At 40.9% G+C, this 19,093-nt stretch overlaps 1 protein-coding gene across 1 annotated transcript; it reads left to right on the top strand.

Annotated features, from left to right (window-relative positions):
- The first annotated feature begins 1,390 nt into the window (after nt 1–1,390).
- MTPAP (mitochondrial poly(A) polymerase) lies at nt 1,391–14,418 on the top strand. The gene is given in 10 exon segments (XM_054634717.2): nt 1,391–1,573; nt 3,292–3,464; nt 4,026–4,259; nt 4,602–4,826; nt 7,857–8,068; nt 10,168–10,394; nt 11,581–11,673; nt 11,772–11,845; nt 13,536–13,848; nt 13,851–14,418. Coding segments are annotated over 10 exon segments (1,737 nt in total). The 5' UTR covers nt 1,391–1,434; the 3' UTR covers nt 13,898–14,418.
- Nucleotides 14,419–19,093: the final 4,675 nt, after the last annotated feature.

Genomic DNA, 19,093 nt, shown 5'->3' with positions numbered 1-19,093 from the left:
ACCACAATGTCTAATCCCTCCTTCTGTGAAGAACTTCTTCCTAGTGTCCAATCTAAAACTATCCTGGCCCATCTTAAGACTATGTCCTCTTATCCTGTCACTGGTTACCTGAGAGAAGAGGCTGGCTCCCACCTGCCTACAACCTCCTTTTCTTCAAGCTAAACAACCCAGCTCCCTCACCCAATCCTCAAATGGCTCATTCTCCAGACCTTCCTCAGCTCTGTTGCCCTTCTCTGGACTCACTCCAGCACCTCAATGTCCTTCCTGAATTGAGGGGCCCAGAACTGGACACACTGAGGCACACTCAAGGTGTGGCCTCACCAGTGCCAAGTACACTTCCCTAGCCCCACTGGACAACATCGCTGATACAGGCCAAAGGTTTTACTTCCCTTTTTTAAGTCAGTCTGCCAAAATCTACATTAGACTCCCACCACCTTGGCCATCTGACCCTTCATGTTCACCCCCATGCCCACCCTCACCCTCCTGCCCTTGGCTGGCAGGGCTCACGCAGGCGTTGACAGCCAGCCCTGGCCTGGGCTGCTGGTGCTTCCTCACACAGGGCAGGCAGCTGCTCACACCCACACCTCAAGCCTGACCTGGGAACCTCACAAAATCACAGAATCTGCTGAGTTTAAAGGGACCCACAAGGATCACTGAAGTCCAGCTCCTGGCCCTCTGCACAGGACAACACCAAGAATCACACCATGAGCCTGAAAGCAGAATCCAAAAGTTTTTTGAACTCTCAGGTTTCCTGCTGTGACCACTGCCCTGGAGAGCTTGTTCCAGTGTCCAACCACCCTATTAGGAGAAGAATCTTTTCCTAATATTCAACCCAAACCTCCCCTGACACAACTTCAGGCCATTCCCTCGGGTTCTGTCACTGGACACCACAGACATCAGTGCCCACCTCTCCTTCTCATGAGGAAGCTGTTGACTTCCATGAGGTCTCCCCTCCATCTCCTCTAGGCTGAGGCAACCAGGCAAAGTGACCTCCAATGCTCCTTTTAAGTCGTCCCCTCAAGGCCCTTCATCCTCTTCGTTGCCCTCCTTTGGATGCTCACTAAAAGCCTTATATCCTTCTTACGCTGTGATACCCAAAGCTGCACAGAGGCCTCAAGGTGAGGCGGCCCCAGGGCATAGCAGAGCAGGACAATCCCCTCCCTCGCCCGGCTGGCCATGCTGTGCCTGATGCCCCCCAGGACGGGGTTGGCCCTCCTGGCCGCCAGGGCACACTGCTGGCAGCTGTTTGTCCCGTCTGCCCGGAGCAGGCACTGCCCGCACCCTGGGCTGCCCGCTCAGCTTTGCTCCCTCCCAGCAGAGCGCCCAAACGCGCCGGGCACCCTCAGCCCTTCCCGGCACGCACGGAGCGGGCTGAGCCCCGCCGGCCGCCGTGGAACGCGGCGCCTGCGCAGAGCGGGGGCGGCCGTGCCGGCCATGGCGCTCCGCGCGGGAGGCCCGGCGCTGGCGCTGCTGCGGGGCCGCCTGCGCCTCCCCGTGCCCGGCTCCCGCGGGCACGCCCGGCTCGGCCGCTCCGGTGCCGCCGCGCAGCCGGCTGCCGAGGAGCCGGGGGAAGGTAGGGACGGCTCGCCGGGCCTCGCTGCGTTCACCGCGGGCCTCGGTGCCGCGCAGCCGGCTGTGCCGGAGGGCGTGGGGAGGGGAGCGGCCGCCTGACCCGCTCGGCCCCACCGGAGGCGCCGGGGCAGCGCCCGCGTCCTGGGCGTGAGGAGCCCCGCAGGGCCCGAGCAGCCCAGCCGGGTGGTGAGGTCGGCCTGTGCCGTGTGGGGCTGCAGCCCAGGAGGCCGGAGTCCGCTGTCAGTGCCCGGGACGGGGATTGTTGATTGTAGATACCAGCTAGAGGTGAATCAAGTGACGGGGCTCACCCCGAGAGACCCCTCAAAAGGGCATAGGAAATGTGTGACTGGCACTTTAGTGTCTTTAGGACAAGCAGAGAACTAATGAGCATCAGTGCCATGCTCAAGACTCTGCAAAGGACAGCAGAGCCAGAAGTTGTGAGATCATATAATCTCCGGAGCAGGTAGTAAATCAGGCAAAAATCACAGCCGTTCCGGCCTAATGCAGGTCCCTGTCACCCATCCATGGGACTTGTCTTTTTTGCATCTTGGTCACTTCATCCTTCTCAGTTTCCATGGAAACTGTGATATTTATCATCTTCATAAAGTGTTTCCTTAGTTTTCTGATAAAAAATGCTAGTATAAAACTTGGCTGTTGAAAGAGCTACTGTGATTATTATTTACAACAGTAAATAATATTGTGAGAGCTCAGTAAAGTTATAAAATGAAAGATTTTTTTTTAATAAATAGTATCAAGTAATACTAACAACTATCATGTAATGATACTTAAAGGTTTTCTTGAGGCCACAATATCCCATGGGCTCTTCAAAACCAAAAGCAGAATAAAGTGCTCTCTGCTGAATATCCCTGTGGCACATGGTAGCTGCTGGGAAATGCTCCCCAGCTTCCCAATCCAAATGACAAAAGGGAAATATTAACAGGCAACAGCTTCACAGGCGCTGCTGATGTGATGTGGTCAGTGGATTAGTTTGAAAGCTATGCAGGGAAGTGATCATGACTTCAGATTTGGGAGATGGCCCCTTTGTATGCAAAGAGGAAAAAGTTCCATGTTTCTGGATGTTCAGCATGTGTTGATTCCGTGTGAATTCTGGAGGCTGTCAGCAGCAGTACAGATTGCCAGTGGTGTGATGAGATATGACTGCTCTATGGGTTTATTGTACTGGAGTAGATGAAAGTGTATTATTAAGTGAAAATTTTGAGTGGGCGTTTACGGTAAAGGAAGGTGCTGAGTTGTAAAAATAGCAAGTGTTGAATTGTTCCAAAGTGCTGGTTTTGTGGTATTTAAGAGAGACTGCCATTTCAGTGAAGCTTGCCAAAGGTCTAGACCTGCCTCACTGCCTAGCTGGCATTTCCTATCTCTTAGGGGTGTGCTAAGTTTTTTGATGGTGAGCAGCAAATTAAAGAACAAAAGATTCCTTGTATTATGAAGCTTCCTGTGCACCAAAGGAAGTCAGTTTTGTTTTCTTCCTACCTTTCCTACTCCTTGTTATTACAATTGTATGCATTATATTTCTTTCATTCATTCTTCATTGTCCTTCATTCATTCTTCATTCTTTTCATTTTTGTTGTCATGATCTTGTAGAGTCAAACAAATCTTTGTTCAGTTGTTCAATCCATAGGAAAGGATTAAGTGTGCTAAAACCAGCCACACATCTTTCTGTTTACTTGGAAAAGCCTTGATGCTTGTTTCTTCTCACAGATGCTGAAGTCAGTACCAGAAAGAAGACATTTGCTGAAGTCCAGACAGAACGACTGGATCAAGCTGAACGGACTGTTTTAATTAAGTGCCCATCAAAACTTAATGAAAAAAAATTATTGCAGTACTTAGCCAGTCATGGGAATGTTAAGAGTCATTTCTTTTTTGAAAATCGTGTAAGTAATTAATGATGTAGAATAAAATCTAGACTTAAATGAAAAGAAATACCAGAAAGAAAATTTGGTTAAGGCCTCATACATAAGTTAAGCAAATTATATACACTTAGCATATTAAATCTCTATTTATCTGTGCTAATGTTCACAAGTTGCTGAGCAGTTGATTTTTATTCATAAGTCAGCTAAGCAACACCTCTAAGGAATAGCCAGCAACCTGTTTTGCACTAAATCTTTGAAACTTTCACATAGCACCATTCATTGTTCTGACAATAGAGGTAGCTCTTTTTTATGTGTTTCTTGAGTATTTCAGTTGTGAAGGTGGATATAGTTCTGAACTTTTATGTTTAGTGCTTGCTTCCAAGAATAGTGCATCTTAAATACTTTTAATCTCTTGTGGAAAAGCATCTAAAGTGTTTTAAGATATGGAACCTGGCATTGGCTTCAAGGCTGTCATAGTAATCTGTCTCAGGAGCCCCAGTAACATCTGAGTAATATCAGTACAATGAGTTCAAGCATTTTATGCATTTATCTCACCCTGTATTTCCATTCTTAATGTTTTAGGGCATCAGTGCTTTAATAGAGTTTTCAGAAAAGAGCAGTATAGCCTCGTTGCAGGATGCTGTTGGGATCCCAAGTGCTTCAGAGCATCATGTTGTCCCATTTAAATCAAGACTTTTTACTTTCACACTGAAGAACCCAGTGAGTCAACACGTAGAAGAGGCACCACTTCACCTCTCTCCTCAGAGTCACATTCCAGTGAAAGACCTTATTGAAAAGATTTGTCTTGCAGACAGTGTAAGTAGAGGTTTCTAGATCTCTCTTAATTAAAAATAAGGCACGTTCATTTCAGATTTGCAAGTGGTCATGTGAAACTTAAAAAGCTATTTATTTTTATTAAAATGGTAACATATTAACATTTTTATTAAAATGGTAACATATTAACATTTATTTCTCCTACATTGAAATAAATAAATGAAATTATTAATTTTAATTATGAAAATAATTTTTCTGTATGAAAGAAACCTTTTTGAAGTTTTGAAAAATAACCTTCTAATTGCATTGATATTAAATAGATGAAAATATATGTTAATAGAAGATGGGTCATTGTATATTTATGGTGTTTATTTTCTGAACTAGATAAGCAGTCAGATGTACCTTCTACTGAATGAGTATCAGCTGACAGAAGAAAACATCAGGCTGCGATTTCTGGCCTGTTCTTTGGTTCGGGATTTTGCACGTGCCTATTTCCCTGACAGCACAGTAAAGCCATTTGGCTCTTCAGTCAACACATTTGGCAAACTGGGATCTGATGTGGACATGTTTTTGGACTTCCGTGACACAGGAAAGCATGCTACAAAAATGGTGAGATTGTGCTGTGCATCTTCAGTTTGTTGGATTTCTTCAACAGAGCAGCTCATTTGCTGTTTCACACACAGGAATGAGATTATTTTTATTTAGATTTTTATATGGGTTCATACTATAGAGTCTGAACAAGTTTATTTGAATGTTTGGATCTGAAGACTTTCAGAAACTGATTGTGACGTGGATGAGATGTTCTTTGCAATAGGAAGAAAATGATTTGGTGTTTATGTAAACTTTGCACTATTACAGTGAATTTCACTATGAGAAAAACCCTCCAAACTTGTTTCAGCAGAATTAGACCTTCCCATTCTATTGTTGTGTTTTCTTCTCTGTAGCTTCTGTGCTTCAGCCATGCTCTCTTAAAGCTTGGCTTTGTTTTTTAGGGTCCTCTATGTCCTAAAGCAAAGTAAGTTTGTGCATGTGCACATCTGTGTTTTGGGAGGATTGTCACGTTCTTTTCCTTACCTTAAAGAGATGACTTTATGCTCCAGGAAAGTTACTGGATTATGTCCTGGGCTGTATATATATCTATAGGCACATATTGAGTGTGTGCAGGTGTGAGAGCTCAGGATGTGGGATAGTCACGGTGAATACTTACAGTTCACAGATTCTGAATGAATAATCAAGTAAGTGGTTCTCGTGAAAACTTTTCTTTTTACTTGTGTGGTGACAGATAGTTTGGAAAAAACTGTTGGGAAAAGCTGTTGGGAAAAACTGTTGAAGTTTTGGAAAAAAGTTTAAGCCTATTGTCTTTTAAGTTTTCCTTAGAAGACAATGGGCTTAAACTTTTGAGGATTGAAAATTCTCTCAGCTTTTCTGTACAATTTGTATGTCGCTGTATAAGTTACTTTTAAAGAAATAATCCTTTAAATGTATATAGTTTTTAGTATTACTGCAGTGATAAATCACAATGAAAACAAATATGTCAGCTGAAGAGAAGGGTTGTCATGTGTGTGTGAAGTGCTAAAATCTTTATGTTTAATCAGTGAAGTTGCCTCTTAAATTTTGAAGGAATAACTTTTAAGTATAAAATGTCTATTTTAACAGTATCTTTAGTAACTGACTGTTTTCTTTTTTATGTATCCTCTGTGGAGATAGAAGTTCTGTTGTGAAATGTAGAGTATTTGATGATGAGTGAGCATCTGTGATTACCTGTGAATAGCTGAGAGACTTATTACTCTGGGGAGACAAAGGGGACATAGCTTTAGTTACAAGGTGATTTATTTTGCAGCAGTGGAAAAGTTATGTTCTGATTTCTCCACTTCTGTAGCCTTTCAGGAGGTGCCAACAATGGGGAGGATCAGGCATTTCAGCACTTATTTACATGAAATAATTGGTTTTGAGCCTTATGGCAAGCTGATTGCTAATTGTAATTTAAGAAAAGGGCAGAAGTGGGAACATTCTTTACCAAGAGTGAATGCTAGACCACAGACAGGGCGTTTTTAACCCCTGGGCAGTTTGGGAGATTAGTGAATGACTTTAAACAGTGCTCTGTGATATTTTAGAATAGCAGTTTTTGTTAAACTGTTGTGCTTCTTGCTTAGGTTACTGTATCAGTTTACCAAAAAGTAACTGTTTACTCTTAATAGTAACAGTTTCATATTTGCTGTTTCCATCTACATGACAAGAATTGGGGAAGAACCGCAGGGTTGAGGCAAGTGTATCAGTACTTCCTAGCCCCTAGGTAGCACCAAAGCTGTATATGAAGGTTCATTTAATTGCTAAGAATATCTACTTTATTATAAAACAGTCTTCATTCAGTTTTTGAGAAATAGTGAGGGGCTGTCTGGAAAGGCCCATTGTGGTTTTTGTCACAAATATAAATATCAACACCTGCCCACGTACAGGTCAGCTGAGTACCCATCTTTATCTTTCCTGTTAACTGCCTCGATGTTGATAGTTACAGGCTTCTTTCACTAAGAGCCAGCCCTACTGTAGCATGCAGCCTCACAGCCAGATGGGATTAGGGATTGCTGTCCTGGCATGCTCCACCACACGTGGTGCTGACTGGAGAGCCACTCCTCTCGGGAACAGTCACCTCGGTGATTGCCGGAGACGCTCAGAAATTCAGCCTCTGAGCTGACCTTATGGGAAAGGTGGCAAGGTCCATAACTTCTGAATTGTTTCACCTGTTTGAGGTTACTAATTTGTGGACAACAAAAGTAATGCACTTGGTATCTCAGTTACTGTTACATCACTGTAATTTTATTTGTACAGTATGCATTCAACCATGACATGTTCCAAGGGGGTGGATAAGTCAGTGTAAAATATAAGATTAGCAAATAAAACTAGCTGATGTGTTAAAAACACAAGACTATAAAAAAACCAGAGATTTCACAGGTGTTTTATTGAGGTAAAAACTACAAATATGGCAAATCAAAATACAAAGACCTACAGAGAAGTTAATTTCTGATGTTAGAATATATCTTCACAATATTTTTCTCTTTCATGGAAACTATATATGACATGAAGTAATTTTTTAAGTCTTCCAGAATTGTATCTTAATTTTGAACAATTTAAGTAATTTGCATGCTAAGTTTTAAAGTTTTTTAAATGAAAAAGACGTTTTTCCTTACATTGCTACTTGATTTACTAATAATGCATTGTTCTTTGAGGATTTGACATGGAATTACCAATAGTTTGAAATTATTGGTAGTTTGGTTGTGTTGCCCCTCTGTAATTGTGTGCTCCTCTTTGCAGTCAGAGCATTTATGCTCTCTGGGTAATTCCACAATAACCTTTTTTAGCCAGTAATGAGATGTAGTACTATTACACTTCTGTTTGAACATGTAGATTTATAGTAAGTTGATCACTAATTAGCCTGGAAAAATTGAATCACCAGAAAAGAATGTAAAAGAGAGAGCAATATGTTTTTACCTATTTTAAGTTCTGTGGACTGCTTTGAATAATTCTTGTCTTTCAGTTCTAGTTGTACAAACTCCTTTGCAAATTGCGGTGATCTTTCAGAAGTATTTTTAAATGTCTCTTTTGTTTGAGAGCTAACAGCTTGCTTTTAAAATTCTGTGATAGAAAAAAGGTCCCTTTGAAATGGAGTATCAGATGAAAAGATTACCATCAGAAAGATTAGCAACTCAGAGGATTCTTTCTGTGATTGGTGACTGCCTTGATAATTTTGGTCCTGGGTGTGGGAATGTACAGAAGATCCTCAATGCCCGCTGCCCTCTGGTGAAGTTTTCCCATCAGCCAACAGGATTCCAGTGTGATCTGTCAGTGAGCAACAGGTGAGACCTGGTTTTGAAAAGTTTGCAGAGAATTCTGATGTACTTATTGTGTTCAGAAAACCTGTAATATCAACTGTTTTCTCTTTTCTGGGTTCTTAACAAATGTGAATGTTGGCTCTGAAAGTAAAAAGGATATTTTTTGACTTCTAGAGTTTAGAGTTTGATGGCCTTAAGTTGTCTTTCTCCAGCATAGGAAATTCTTGCTAGTTGAAGCCTCAAAAACCAGTGTATGGAAGAAGGTTGGCTTATAAAACAGGGAAGAAGGCAGTCAGTGTTCATTAGTCATTACTTCCCCATGGCATATGTGCAGCCTTTCTTGATTACTTTTCAGATTAAGCAGCCCCCAGAATGTTAATTTTTAGGGATTTCGCTTCTAGTTATTTTGGTGTCCTTCCCTTTTTCTTAAGGCCTGCGTACAGCTGTTTGCTGGGAAGATGCCCTGAGCCAAGGGAATTCCCGCGGGGAAGGGGGGCCCGCGGCGTTCCCGGGCCGCTCGCAGCACTGCCCGCTAGGGGGCGCCGGCTGCCCAGGAATCCCCCCAGGGCCCCTGGTGACACAGGAATGGCCGCGCCGCCCCTTTGTGCTTCTGCTGTCCTGGCTTTCTGTCAGAAACACCCCCTCACGGCAGTAAACAGCTCTGGCATAAGCGTACATAGCCCAAAATGAGTTACTGACCCTTTTCATTGTTGTTGGGGAATAGAAAAATATGAGCGATTATTCTTCAGGATAAAAGTGACAGAACCCAAGGGAATGGCCTGAAGTTCAGTCTGGGAGATGCAGGTTGGATATTAGGAAAAGGTTTTTCAGAGGGTGGTTGAGCCCTGGAACAGGCGCTCCAGGGAAGTGGTCACAGCACCAAGCCTGACAGAGTGGAAGAAGCTTTTTGACAGTGCTCTCAGCACAGGGTGTGACTCTTAGGGCCAGGAGTTGGACTTTGATGATCCTTGTGGGTCCCTTCCAGCTCAGATTATTTTGTGTTTCTGTGATACGCGCTTTAGTGTGGTTTTGTGACTTCTCTGCATCAGATGCAATCAGATCAGATACACTACTGAATTACCCAAAGTTCTGTTTCAGGATATGCAGGAGCTGTTAAGGCAATATTGAATAAGTTTCTTACAATGAAATCACTTCTCTATATGCAGCCACAGTGAAAGTTAGCATGTAGTTCTGTACAAGCTTCCTTGTAACTCACTGCTGATAGTTTGGCTGGTTGGGACTGTATGTCTTGTCTTGTTATAATTTTAACTAGAAACACATCTCTCTGGACACCCTACAGCATCTCACAGCTGAAATTTAAGAAGTCCAGGTGGTACAAAATTTTGACCTAGTAAATGTCCTCAAAAGTCTATGCTGAATTTTTAGAACATCTTTTAGCACTTCAGGCTAAAACTGAATCAAAGTAAGTTTTGCTCTTATACTGCCATTTTTTTTCTACTTTTTCTTGCCCTCCCATTTGTACAATACATGAATGGTTGTGTAACAGCGTGATAAAGGAGATCAAAAACTGATCCATCTGAAAACCTTTATCCTTCCAGATTAGTTGTTTTTTTCAGCTTGACTAAGCACTAATCATTTGAAAATTACCAAACTGACTTGTTTTGTGGATTTCTTTGTGTCTCTGCACTTAGATTATTTTTCAGTGCAGCATTTTACTACCTTTTAGACAATAGCAGTAATAGAAGTTCTAGTTGAATTTTATTATATGTTAGGATAGAGATATCTAACGTACCAAAGGTAATTGTGGCTGAATATTGTTTTTTCACCTCAGTTCTGCATAGTTTGACTCCACAGCACTTGATGGTGTTTTCTCTATTTTGGGTTTATTTTCCACTGTGATGTGGATTGAGGAAACAGGAAACAGTGCAAATGCATATTATTTATCCAGAACTGTATTATGCTTGCTATGAAAAACTACCAGGTATTTAATCCTGGATAATTCCAGGCATTCCTACCCAAACCATTGTACTATTCTGTGATTCTCTTCTATTATTTAAAATGTATAAAAGTTAATTTCTTTTTCCATGAAAGCCCCCTTAATGAGCAATGAATACTGCACCTGATACTTTATAATTTCCTCATCATTTACATTTCCTCTTCAGCATTGCAATAAGAAGTTCAGAGCTCCTGTACATCTATGGCTGCCTCGATTCCCGTGTACGGGCGCTGGTGTTCACTATCCGGTGCTGGGCCCGTGTCCACGGGCTCACTAACAGTGCTCCTGGTGCCTGGATCACAAACTTCTCCCTGACCATGATGGTCATGTTTTTTCTGCAGAGGAGATCACCACCTATCATTCCAACACTAGACCAGCTGAAGGAACTGGCAGGTAAGCACAGCTGTTTGTGTTTATTGCAGCTGATTGTTTGTTTTATCTAAAACCCAAGCAATTTCTTTATGCTCTCGAATAGTAATGAATATTATTTGTGTTTTAAGTTTGAGGGAATACACAAGTTTTACATGGGTTTTTTTAGTGGAAGTAATGCATCTTTAAAAGCAAAATAAATCCCTTTTCAATACAATACTAATTCGATTTAGAGGGGTTAGAATTATTCTGTCTCTTAGATAATTAAATGTAATTTACTTGTTCAATGCTCCTGAATTTTTTAAAATTTTGTTAGTTAGAATTCTTGTAGGGTCTTGAACATTTCTGGAGTTAAGGATTTTGTGCAGACTTAACTGCACAAAATACGATGATATGATATATATTGTTTTATAGCTATCAAATGCTTAAAAGAAAGGCTATGTTTTCTCCTCCTAATTTTTAATATCCTTGAGACTGTTCAGGCCCTTTGCAAATAGTTCTTATATCTCCACAAACAAGCTGTTCTAGAGGTTTCTTACACAGCATTCAGGGTGTGTTATCTTCAGTGAATTGTATGAAAGCATTGAGAATGATACCCCAAGTTCTTGATTCCTTACTCATGTGTTCTGCTTATTGACATGATTCCTTGGAAGCTTTGAGTGCTTGAAGTGGAGGAAAAGATCTGTGTTCAGTTACTTTAAAATAATTTTAAACATTTCCATCAGAATTCTGTAGAAATGTTTATACATAAAACATGTGTTCAGATATTTACAAGAGTGTTCCTAATTCTGTGAAGTTTTTCAGAGGAAGACAGTGAATGCTCTGGGGCTGATCTTTTTTTAAACCCTCATGTAGGCAGTAACCTCAGAGAATTGTGCTCTTAAGTGTGTAATACAGCCTTCTATGCAGAGATACCCTGTTTGTTACTTACAAGAAGTTTTAAGAGATACGATGTCATTTATCTTAGTCCTGTAGGATTTTAAAAATGTGCCATTTGCTCATTATGCTTTTCCTTTGCCCATCTGTGGACTTTTTTCTTTTAAATCTTTTACCACTTAATTTGAATCTTAACCTTAAAGTTCACTTGTGAATTCCTAATTTGATTTGTGTAGTATGGTAGCATTGCTTTCAGCTTGTTATCTGAATTTTATAAATACAATAGCATTTTAGTGTTTATTACTTCAAAATATGCCCACAATTTTTCTTTCAGGTGAAAAAGACAAGCATATAATTGGAGGATATGATTGCTCATTTGTTAGTGATTTAAGGAAGATTAAACCTACAAAAAACACAGAAACACTTGGTAGGTAGATCTTCATAACTTTTGTTTATTTTATGACCATATTGAAAACAAACTTTTCCTTAATGTTACTGATGGCTCTTGTTTTTCTTTCCCCTTAGATGTATTGTTGGGTGAGTTTTTTGAATATTTTGGAAACTTTGACTTCAGAAAGAATTCCATAAATCTTCGAAAGGTAAATGGATTTTAATTGCTCATCACTAGCAATTGAGTCTCTCTGTCTGCCATTTGACAAACTGCATATGCTAAGCAACAATTTCTATCATCTTTAATTATATATAAAGAAACATTTATATGGAAACAGAGTTCTTTCTGTGAAGGAGGAGTGTTTTCCTCTTGGAGCCCAGTAATTTACAATACCATTAAGAACGTTTACAGTGTCGTTGCTTGGATATGCTGGAAAGCAGAAACTCATGCAAAGCTGATGTGATTTTTGTGAAAAGCCCTGTAATAAAAGTGGCAGTTGTAAAAAAGTCAAAGCTCTTTTGCTTCTGTGGGAGGAAAACTTTTAAAATGTCAGGATGTCTGTCATAGCAAAAGTCTGTGACAAACCCTGTGAGCTGACAAGATTCACATTTAAAGTTGGGAGTCCAGACCCGACCAGAGCCTACATTAAAACTTACAGCTGAGTTTTGGGTATGCTTTTGACACTGCAATTTTCTCCTGCAGTTTGTATCAGCCTACAGTAACTGTGCTGCAGCTCAGTAGGCATGCCATAGCATGGTAACTCTGTGCTAGCACTTCAGTTTGCTTTATATGTTTTAGTTGTCCTATTGATCTGTGTGTGCATGCAGGTGTAGTAGGAATACATGAAAATGTAACCTCCATAACTCACTCCTGCTCCTGCTGGGCTGCTTCCAGAGTGGGGTTTCAGTGCCACATTGCTGTGTGGATGCTCATTTGTTCTCTTTCCTATTCGGGCGTTGTGGATCACTGGCTAAAGAGCTCTTTTTGCAGATCGATCCTAGAAACTGATTTATTTAGGTTGAGAACTTCAGTTTGCTGTTGAACCTGAAAAAGGCAGGCAAAAGCCCATTTGGAGCCTGAGCTAGTCAGGGGAGGTATCTGGGCTGCTGCTCTTCCTCTGACAGTGCTCTTGGCCCTGGGGCAAGTGTATGTAAGGTGTACACAGACACTTCCTGGACCAGCAGGAGCTGGTAGATTCCTGCTAGAGCTTGGGCAGAGGTTCTGCTATAAAGAACGAGTCAGCTAAGAAACACTGATAAGCACTGAGATGGAAGTGCATTTAAATAACAAACTACATAGTTGTCAGCTATTTGTGTTGTCCTATACCAGGTGCCTAACAGGGGACCATGACCTGAATAGCTCTGTGCTTAAAAGCAAACCAAACTGGGAGGAATTTCAGCCAACAAAGCAATCTTGTCCACTTAGACCAGCACTGTGATGTCTCTGAACAGTGTAGGAGGAATGGTTTGAACAGTTTAAGTGCATGCAGTATTTTATCAAACTGAGCTGTGCAGGTTAATATGACACCCTGATGCTGCCCATACACAAGCGGAATTAAGAGTAGGAGGTTGTAGTAGTGAGGTCTGAGGTTTGTTGGACAGCAAATGGGAGAATGGCCAGAAAGATAGGTTAATCTGTAGTTGTGTGTTCTTTACCTTGAAGGATATCTAAGTTTCATGTGGCAAAGAAAACCACCACTGAGAGGATTCAGAGAACAGGAATAATACAGTCAAGTTGACAAGAAAATTAACTTGATTAATAATGACTGGGTGTTTTGCAAAATGTTCTCTAATAGGTCAAAACACTTTTAATTCTAATGTAATAACTCAAGTGATTCGTTATTTGCTCAGCCTATAATGTACATATGCAACTTTGGCTTTTCTTTATGCTGTCTGCAGGGAAAGGAAGTAAATAAGCCTGAGTCGTCTCCTCTTTATATCTGGAATCCCTTTGAACAAGACCTTAATATCAGCAAGAATGTTAATCAGCCACAGCTGGAGAAATTTATAGCTATGGCCAGAGAAAGTGCCTGGATTTTACAGAAGGAAGATAAAACTCCGCAAATGATCAATAAAGAACCTTGGGGACTGGCAGCTCTACTGATACCATTTGGAAAAAATAATTCCAGCAAGATGAAGAATAGGATGAAAGGAATAGGAAGTGAAACAATCAGAAGCCTCTTGGACTCTTTAAAGTTAAATAATGCAAGCAGTCAACAAAAAGCAGTGGGAAAATGACTTTAAGCACAGAAACACAATAGCTAATATTCTGTTTTAGGAATTGAATGTGACATGCAGCCCAAAGAACATTAATTTTAATATTTCTATTATGGGGAATGGAGAATCAAGCAATCTCTGGTTTGCATTGTAATGATTTTTGTACAGGTCTGCATTCTTTCTGTACATTTTTCTTCTCCTTACTCCTCACTTTTCCATCTGTTTTATGAATGAAGAGTATTCAAATGTAAGTTTTACAGATGCATTTTGGAAGTAGCCTTTGCTTGGGCACTCTTCTGTAAAAAAGGCTGACAGGAGCAGTATGGGGAAAAGCCTTTGGGAATTCTCTTGGCTAGCATACAAATGATATGCTAATTAAAAGCTCAAGAAACAACCACCTTTCCATGAAACCACAGTCTGAAAGAAGATGAATGTGTTGGAACCATTGTTTCCAATCCAGTCGTGTTTTGGAAGCCAGTAAAACCCAAGTACATGTATCTATATTTGCAGTTGTTTTCCATTCGTGTAGATAGTGCCAAGACAAAATAAAGAGAATGGAATCAGATAGTTGGGTGTGCAGTTTCACAAAGCATTGCACCACCACAGCTCTCCAAGGATAGTGCCACTGTTTTGTGTTGGAAAAGTGGGTTTGCTCTTGTGTTTACCACCTGATTTAAAATGTCTTTAGTTAACTCTCCTTTGTTTTCTCTACCCAGGACTGGTCTCCACCCACACTTGTTTCTTATTTTGCCTTCAGCTTCACTTTAAACCTGTATTTCAGGTTCAGGCAGGGGTTCTTGAATGCCCTTCTTGCTTCATCACTCTCCCCAACGCTGCTGCCTACCAGGTGACATGACAGCATTCCTCCAAAGGGATCTGTCCTGTGCAGAGATCCAGAAATCACCCCAGTCTTGCCTTGGTTTTCACATATTCAGGAGAACAGTGAGGGTTGCCCATCTGTGAATACTTCACCTGTCCAGTTTGAGAGCCCCTCATGCATTAGACTAAATGGTAGCACTGTCAGCAATTCCACAGAGCGTTTTCTTTATTCTTAACAGAAATTCCATGAAGGAAATTACTGTATTCATAGATAATCATATAAATGCAACATCAATTTTATGATTACTTTTTCATTTTCAGTACTTTTAGACACTTTAATGTTGCATTGGGATATGGTCTTGTGTAGACTTTTTTCTAATGGTGTGATCTGAACAATTTATAATATATATATATAAAAATATGTATCTCTTTTCTCTGATACATTATTAATTGGAAATACTGTAGGCAAAAATAATGCATACTTCCAAATACTTGTAAAAACTGGGCAAGGAAAACTATCTTCTAGCAGTTGACAAACTGAAAGGTTAGACCTTCAAGTCAATTCCATAATAGTTTATCTGGAGTTTAAAATAATACATATATGTGTCCATTTCTGATTCATAAACGTTTTCTTAAATGATTACTCACATAGTCATTACTTTGGTTGCTGAAATTAATTCTCATATTAACTTCTTCAAGACTGAGCCTTGATTTTGAAAGTTAGTTTTTTACCTAAATCCTGGTATTAGAACTTAGTTTTGGAGGCTAGTATGAAGTTTATTGTAACTTGCTATTGATGCAAACACAAAAGCTTTGATCGCAAGCTTGACACAGGTTCTGTAAGGAGCCTGTTGCTCCCTTAATCTTTACAGAACCTAGAGGTGCATTGTCTGCAGTTTACCCAGGAACAGACTGTAGCTTTTTGAAGATTAGGGCAGTACTCGAGTACTTTGGAATTTTCTTTTGTTTTACATTAACCAAATGGGTAGTAGTGTAATAATAAGAATATGGGTTACCAGGGACAGAAGCATGCAGCAGAACTGTGGCAGTGTGTACCTGATTGCATTTTTATCACAGGGATCCACTGACACAGGTAGGAAAGATTTTATAGGAATTTTGACACATAGATACTTGTAGACAAATAACAGTGAATTTTGTATTTTGGTTATGTGGTTGAGCCATGCTGAAACACAAGCTTCATTTGTAAATGGTTATAGATGTTCAAGCCGCTCAGTATTCCTTAAAAGGCAGGGCAGACCGTGGTTACTGTGCATGCAGCGCCTTTCAGCATCACTTTTCTGTTTAGACTGCCTGTCCCTTTTGGGAATAGTTCTGAACCCTTGTCATGGCTGCAGGCCAATTTCTGAAAAGACGAGAAAGAAGCCAAAAGCAGAGTTGTAGCAGTGGAATGCGCAGGTTATTTTTTCAGATATCTGCTAGTTGAGGGAGCTGGTGAGCAGGGAGCTGAAGCCTAGAGGCTGTGAGGATCAGCCTCATTGGTGAGGTAAATAAGCTCAGCAGGCAGCTTTCCTAGAAGAGGCTGTAGCTGGAGGAGGTGGAGGGCTGACCATGAGCTTCCCTAAAGTAGGAGTTAAATCTGGGGAAGGGCTGAGTGAAACGGAAGCCACCTGTGGGAAGAGAACCAAGACTTGAGGGGGTGTATTTATGAGATCAAGAGAGATGGTATGATTATCATTTCCTGAGGGCAGCAGTCTTGCGTTGAAGATATTTAGAAATCATCAATATGGTTCTGTCACTGAAAACAGGAGCTGGATGTATGTCAAGAAAGCACTATGATTATGATCTAGATTTGAGAGCTCATTCATATGCTCCAGAAACATCTGAACAATGTCTCTGCAAGAGCAAGGCAGTAAGTTTTAGTTACTCCTCAAGCTTGGTGGTGATCTGCTGTATTGTATGGTGGGGCTGTTTGGGAGGTCACAGGTAAGGAATACTAGTTAATTACAGACAGTTTTGACCCTCTGCCCCTTTCCTTCACTGGAAATACTTTTTAGTGCAAGTCTAAATGGTAAGGGAAACTGAAAATATTTGGAAGTTCCTTGTCCTGAGAAAATATGCTTTGGCATATTAACTTCAAAGTTAACGTTTGTTGCCAGGGATTTTTATTTATTTCCCTAGATGCTTGATGCTCACAAGTGTTACAGGAATAGATTCTGCTGCAACTGCCACTGTTCCTCATTCCTCTATAACTTCCAGGGAATCTGCAGCCTTGGCCCACAGTTGACTCCTGGTTGAACATCCTAGTGCCATGCTTGTGAAGATGCAGTCACAAAACAGACTTATTGCTATATTTCCTGTCTTGGGCTCTGTTCTTTAGACTTGGAATCATGGTATATTTCAGGCTGGGGGAGAACTCTCAACCTAGTCCTTCTTAAGTGGTATCAGCTGTGATATCAGACCAGGACTTTTTATCTAGTCAGACCTTTGAAATCTCCGAGGATGAAGACTGCACAGCCTGTTCTAGTGCTTGACTGTCTCCATTGCTGTGGTGGGGGCTGAAATATGCTGCCCCAACATTGTCACTCAGTGGCTTTTTTTCTGATCCTGGAACATGCTCCTAATCAAAATACTGTCTACTACAAATGTTCAAGCTGCTCCTTCACATGGAAAGCTCCAAGTATTCCCTTCTTTCTTTGTCCTTCCAGAGGAACTTGTATCCATCCATCACATGCAAGCCCTCCTACCATGGCTGTTATTCCCACAGCACAAGTAGTAGTAGTAACACCACAAGAAGCTCTAGCTCCTCCTGCTTGTTCCTCAGGCTGCCACACATTTGTACATTTTAGGTGGGTACCTGTTCATAATATTTTATTATTCCTGAGGTCCCTTTTGTTCCTGTCATCCTGTATCCTTTTCTCTCAATCCATGTTGTCCACAAGCATGGCATAACTGGGGGTTATGGTTGTGTCTTCATTGTTCTAACTGATTGCTTTGATATGCCACTGTGCATATCCATCTTACAAAGTCCTCATGACACTAAATCCTGATGAAAACTTGTTTCTTGAAAAGCTCTGCAGGAAAATTAGAGGCCTTGAGTAGCAGACTGGTGTACTGCACTGGCAGAAAAGCCCCAGAAAATACAGTGCCATGCAGAAATGATGATGCAGCTACAGAACCACCTTAGGGCACAGTGCTGTGTCCCTGGGAGCTTGTTGCTTCCACAGGTGCAGTAGTGTGGTACAGGATGCTGCTGCCCAGCACAGCTTTCCCATGTGGATCTGACACATCTGTGGTGCTGTGTCACTTCTAGAGCAGTCAGGCTCAGCCACAACCTCACTCTGCTCCATGCTTGTGCTGGTCATTGAGGAATTGTGTTCTTAGAACAGAAAGTCTTCCCTCATAGAAACAAATCTGCAAGTTCAATTTTTTTACACTCTCCAGAGGTACAGGCTATAATTTTGCTTAACAAAATTTTGTACCTTTGGAGAAAGAAAAGGTAGACAAAGAACCTCCATTTAAATAATTTTGCAAACAAACTAGTGACAGGTCCATGCCACATTCAGCTGAAGAAAGCTTAAGATTTGCAGCTTTGGAGATATGATGAATCAACAATGAGGAAGCTTTTCAAAATAAAGTCATGTTGTTCACTGGAAAGTTCTCTTCCAAATGTTTTCCCTTGCTTATCACAAAATTACCACCAAGGTTCTCTTCTAGTACAAAATTCTTCTAAACATCATGGGTAACTTGGGGTCAGTTTGTTTAAAACAAGGGTTAGGATTTATTTGAGGCTAACCTGTGCCTGGAGATAAAATCTCCTTCTCCATAAATCCTCTTAGTTGAAAGTCTTGATCCACTGCTTTTACAGACCTGTTTCTCATACTTTCTTTAAGCAGAGGATTGGTTTGCTTTCTTTTGCAGGACCTCCCTGCTTCTTTTCACTCTTCCTATTGACTTTTCACTGTATCTGACCTGTAAAAAATAGTATTCTGCTTCTCCTAGTATTTTGTGAAGCAATGGTGAATACAGCTGTATGAAGAAACAGGTAGTTTTCAAAAGATGGCTCTCATATTGCAATGTAATTTTTTTGACCGCTTCATTTCTTGTGTAGACTGAATCTCCATACTGCATTTTCCATGGCATGTAGAGGGATCAATTAGCTGGACTTGATGGGTCTCACCTTTATAGAACATGTATTTTTGGGAAGTCTCCTCAGTAAAGAGACTTGTTTAACACAGTCTGTTATATTAGAAAGCAGAAGTTCCCTGCAAATTTTTGCAGGAAGGCGCTTTACCCTTCAGGATTCATTCTGTTTTCCCTTGTTGTTACAGGGAAAACCATGTTCAATTTGTTTCACAGAATGACTTCAGGATAGGTTTTTGTTCCCAGGCTGAGCTTTCTTGTGCATACAGATTTGTAGTCAATGTAAACAGTGCAGCCCTGTACAGGAATTTTGTATGGAA

This window comes from Agelaius phoeniceus, chromosome 1, assembly GCF_051311805.1.
Source record: "Agelaius phoeniceus isolate bAgePho1 chromosome 1, bAgePho1.hap1, whole genome shotgun sequence".
In the NCBI taxonomy this organism is placed as follows: domain Eukaryota; kingdom Metazoa; phylum Chordata; class Aves; order Passeriformes; family Icteridae; genus Agelaius; species Agelaius phoeniceus.
The sequence above is the reverse complement of the archived record's forward strand: the minus strand, read 5'-3'. Positions and strand labels throughout refer to the sequence as shown.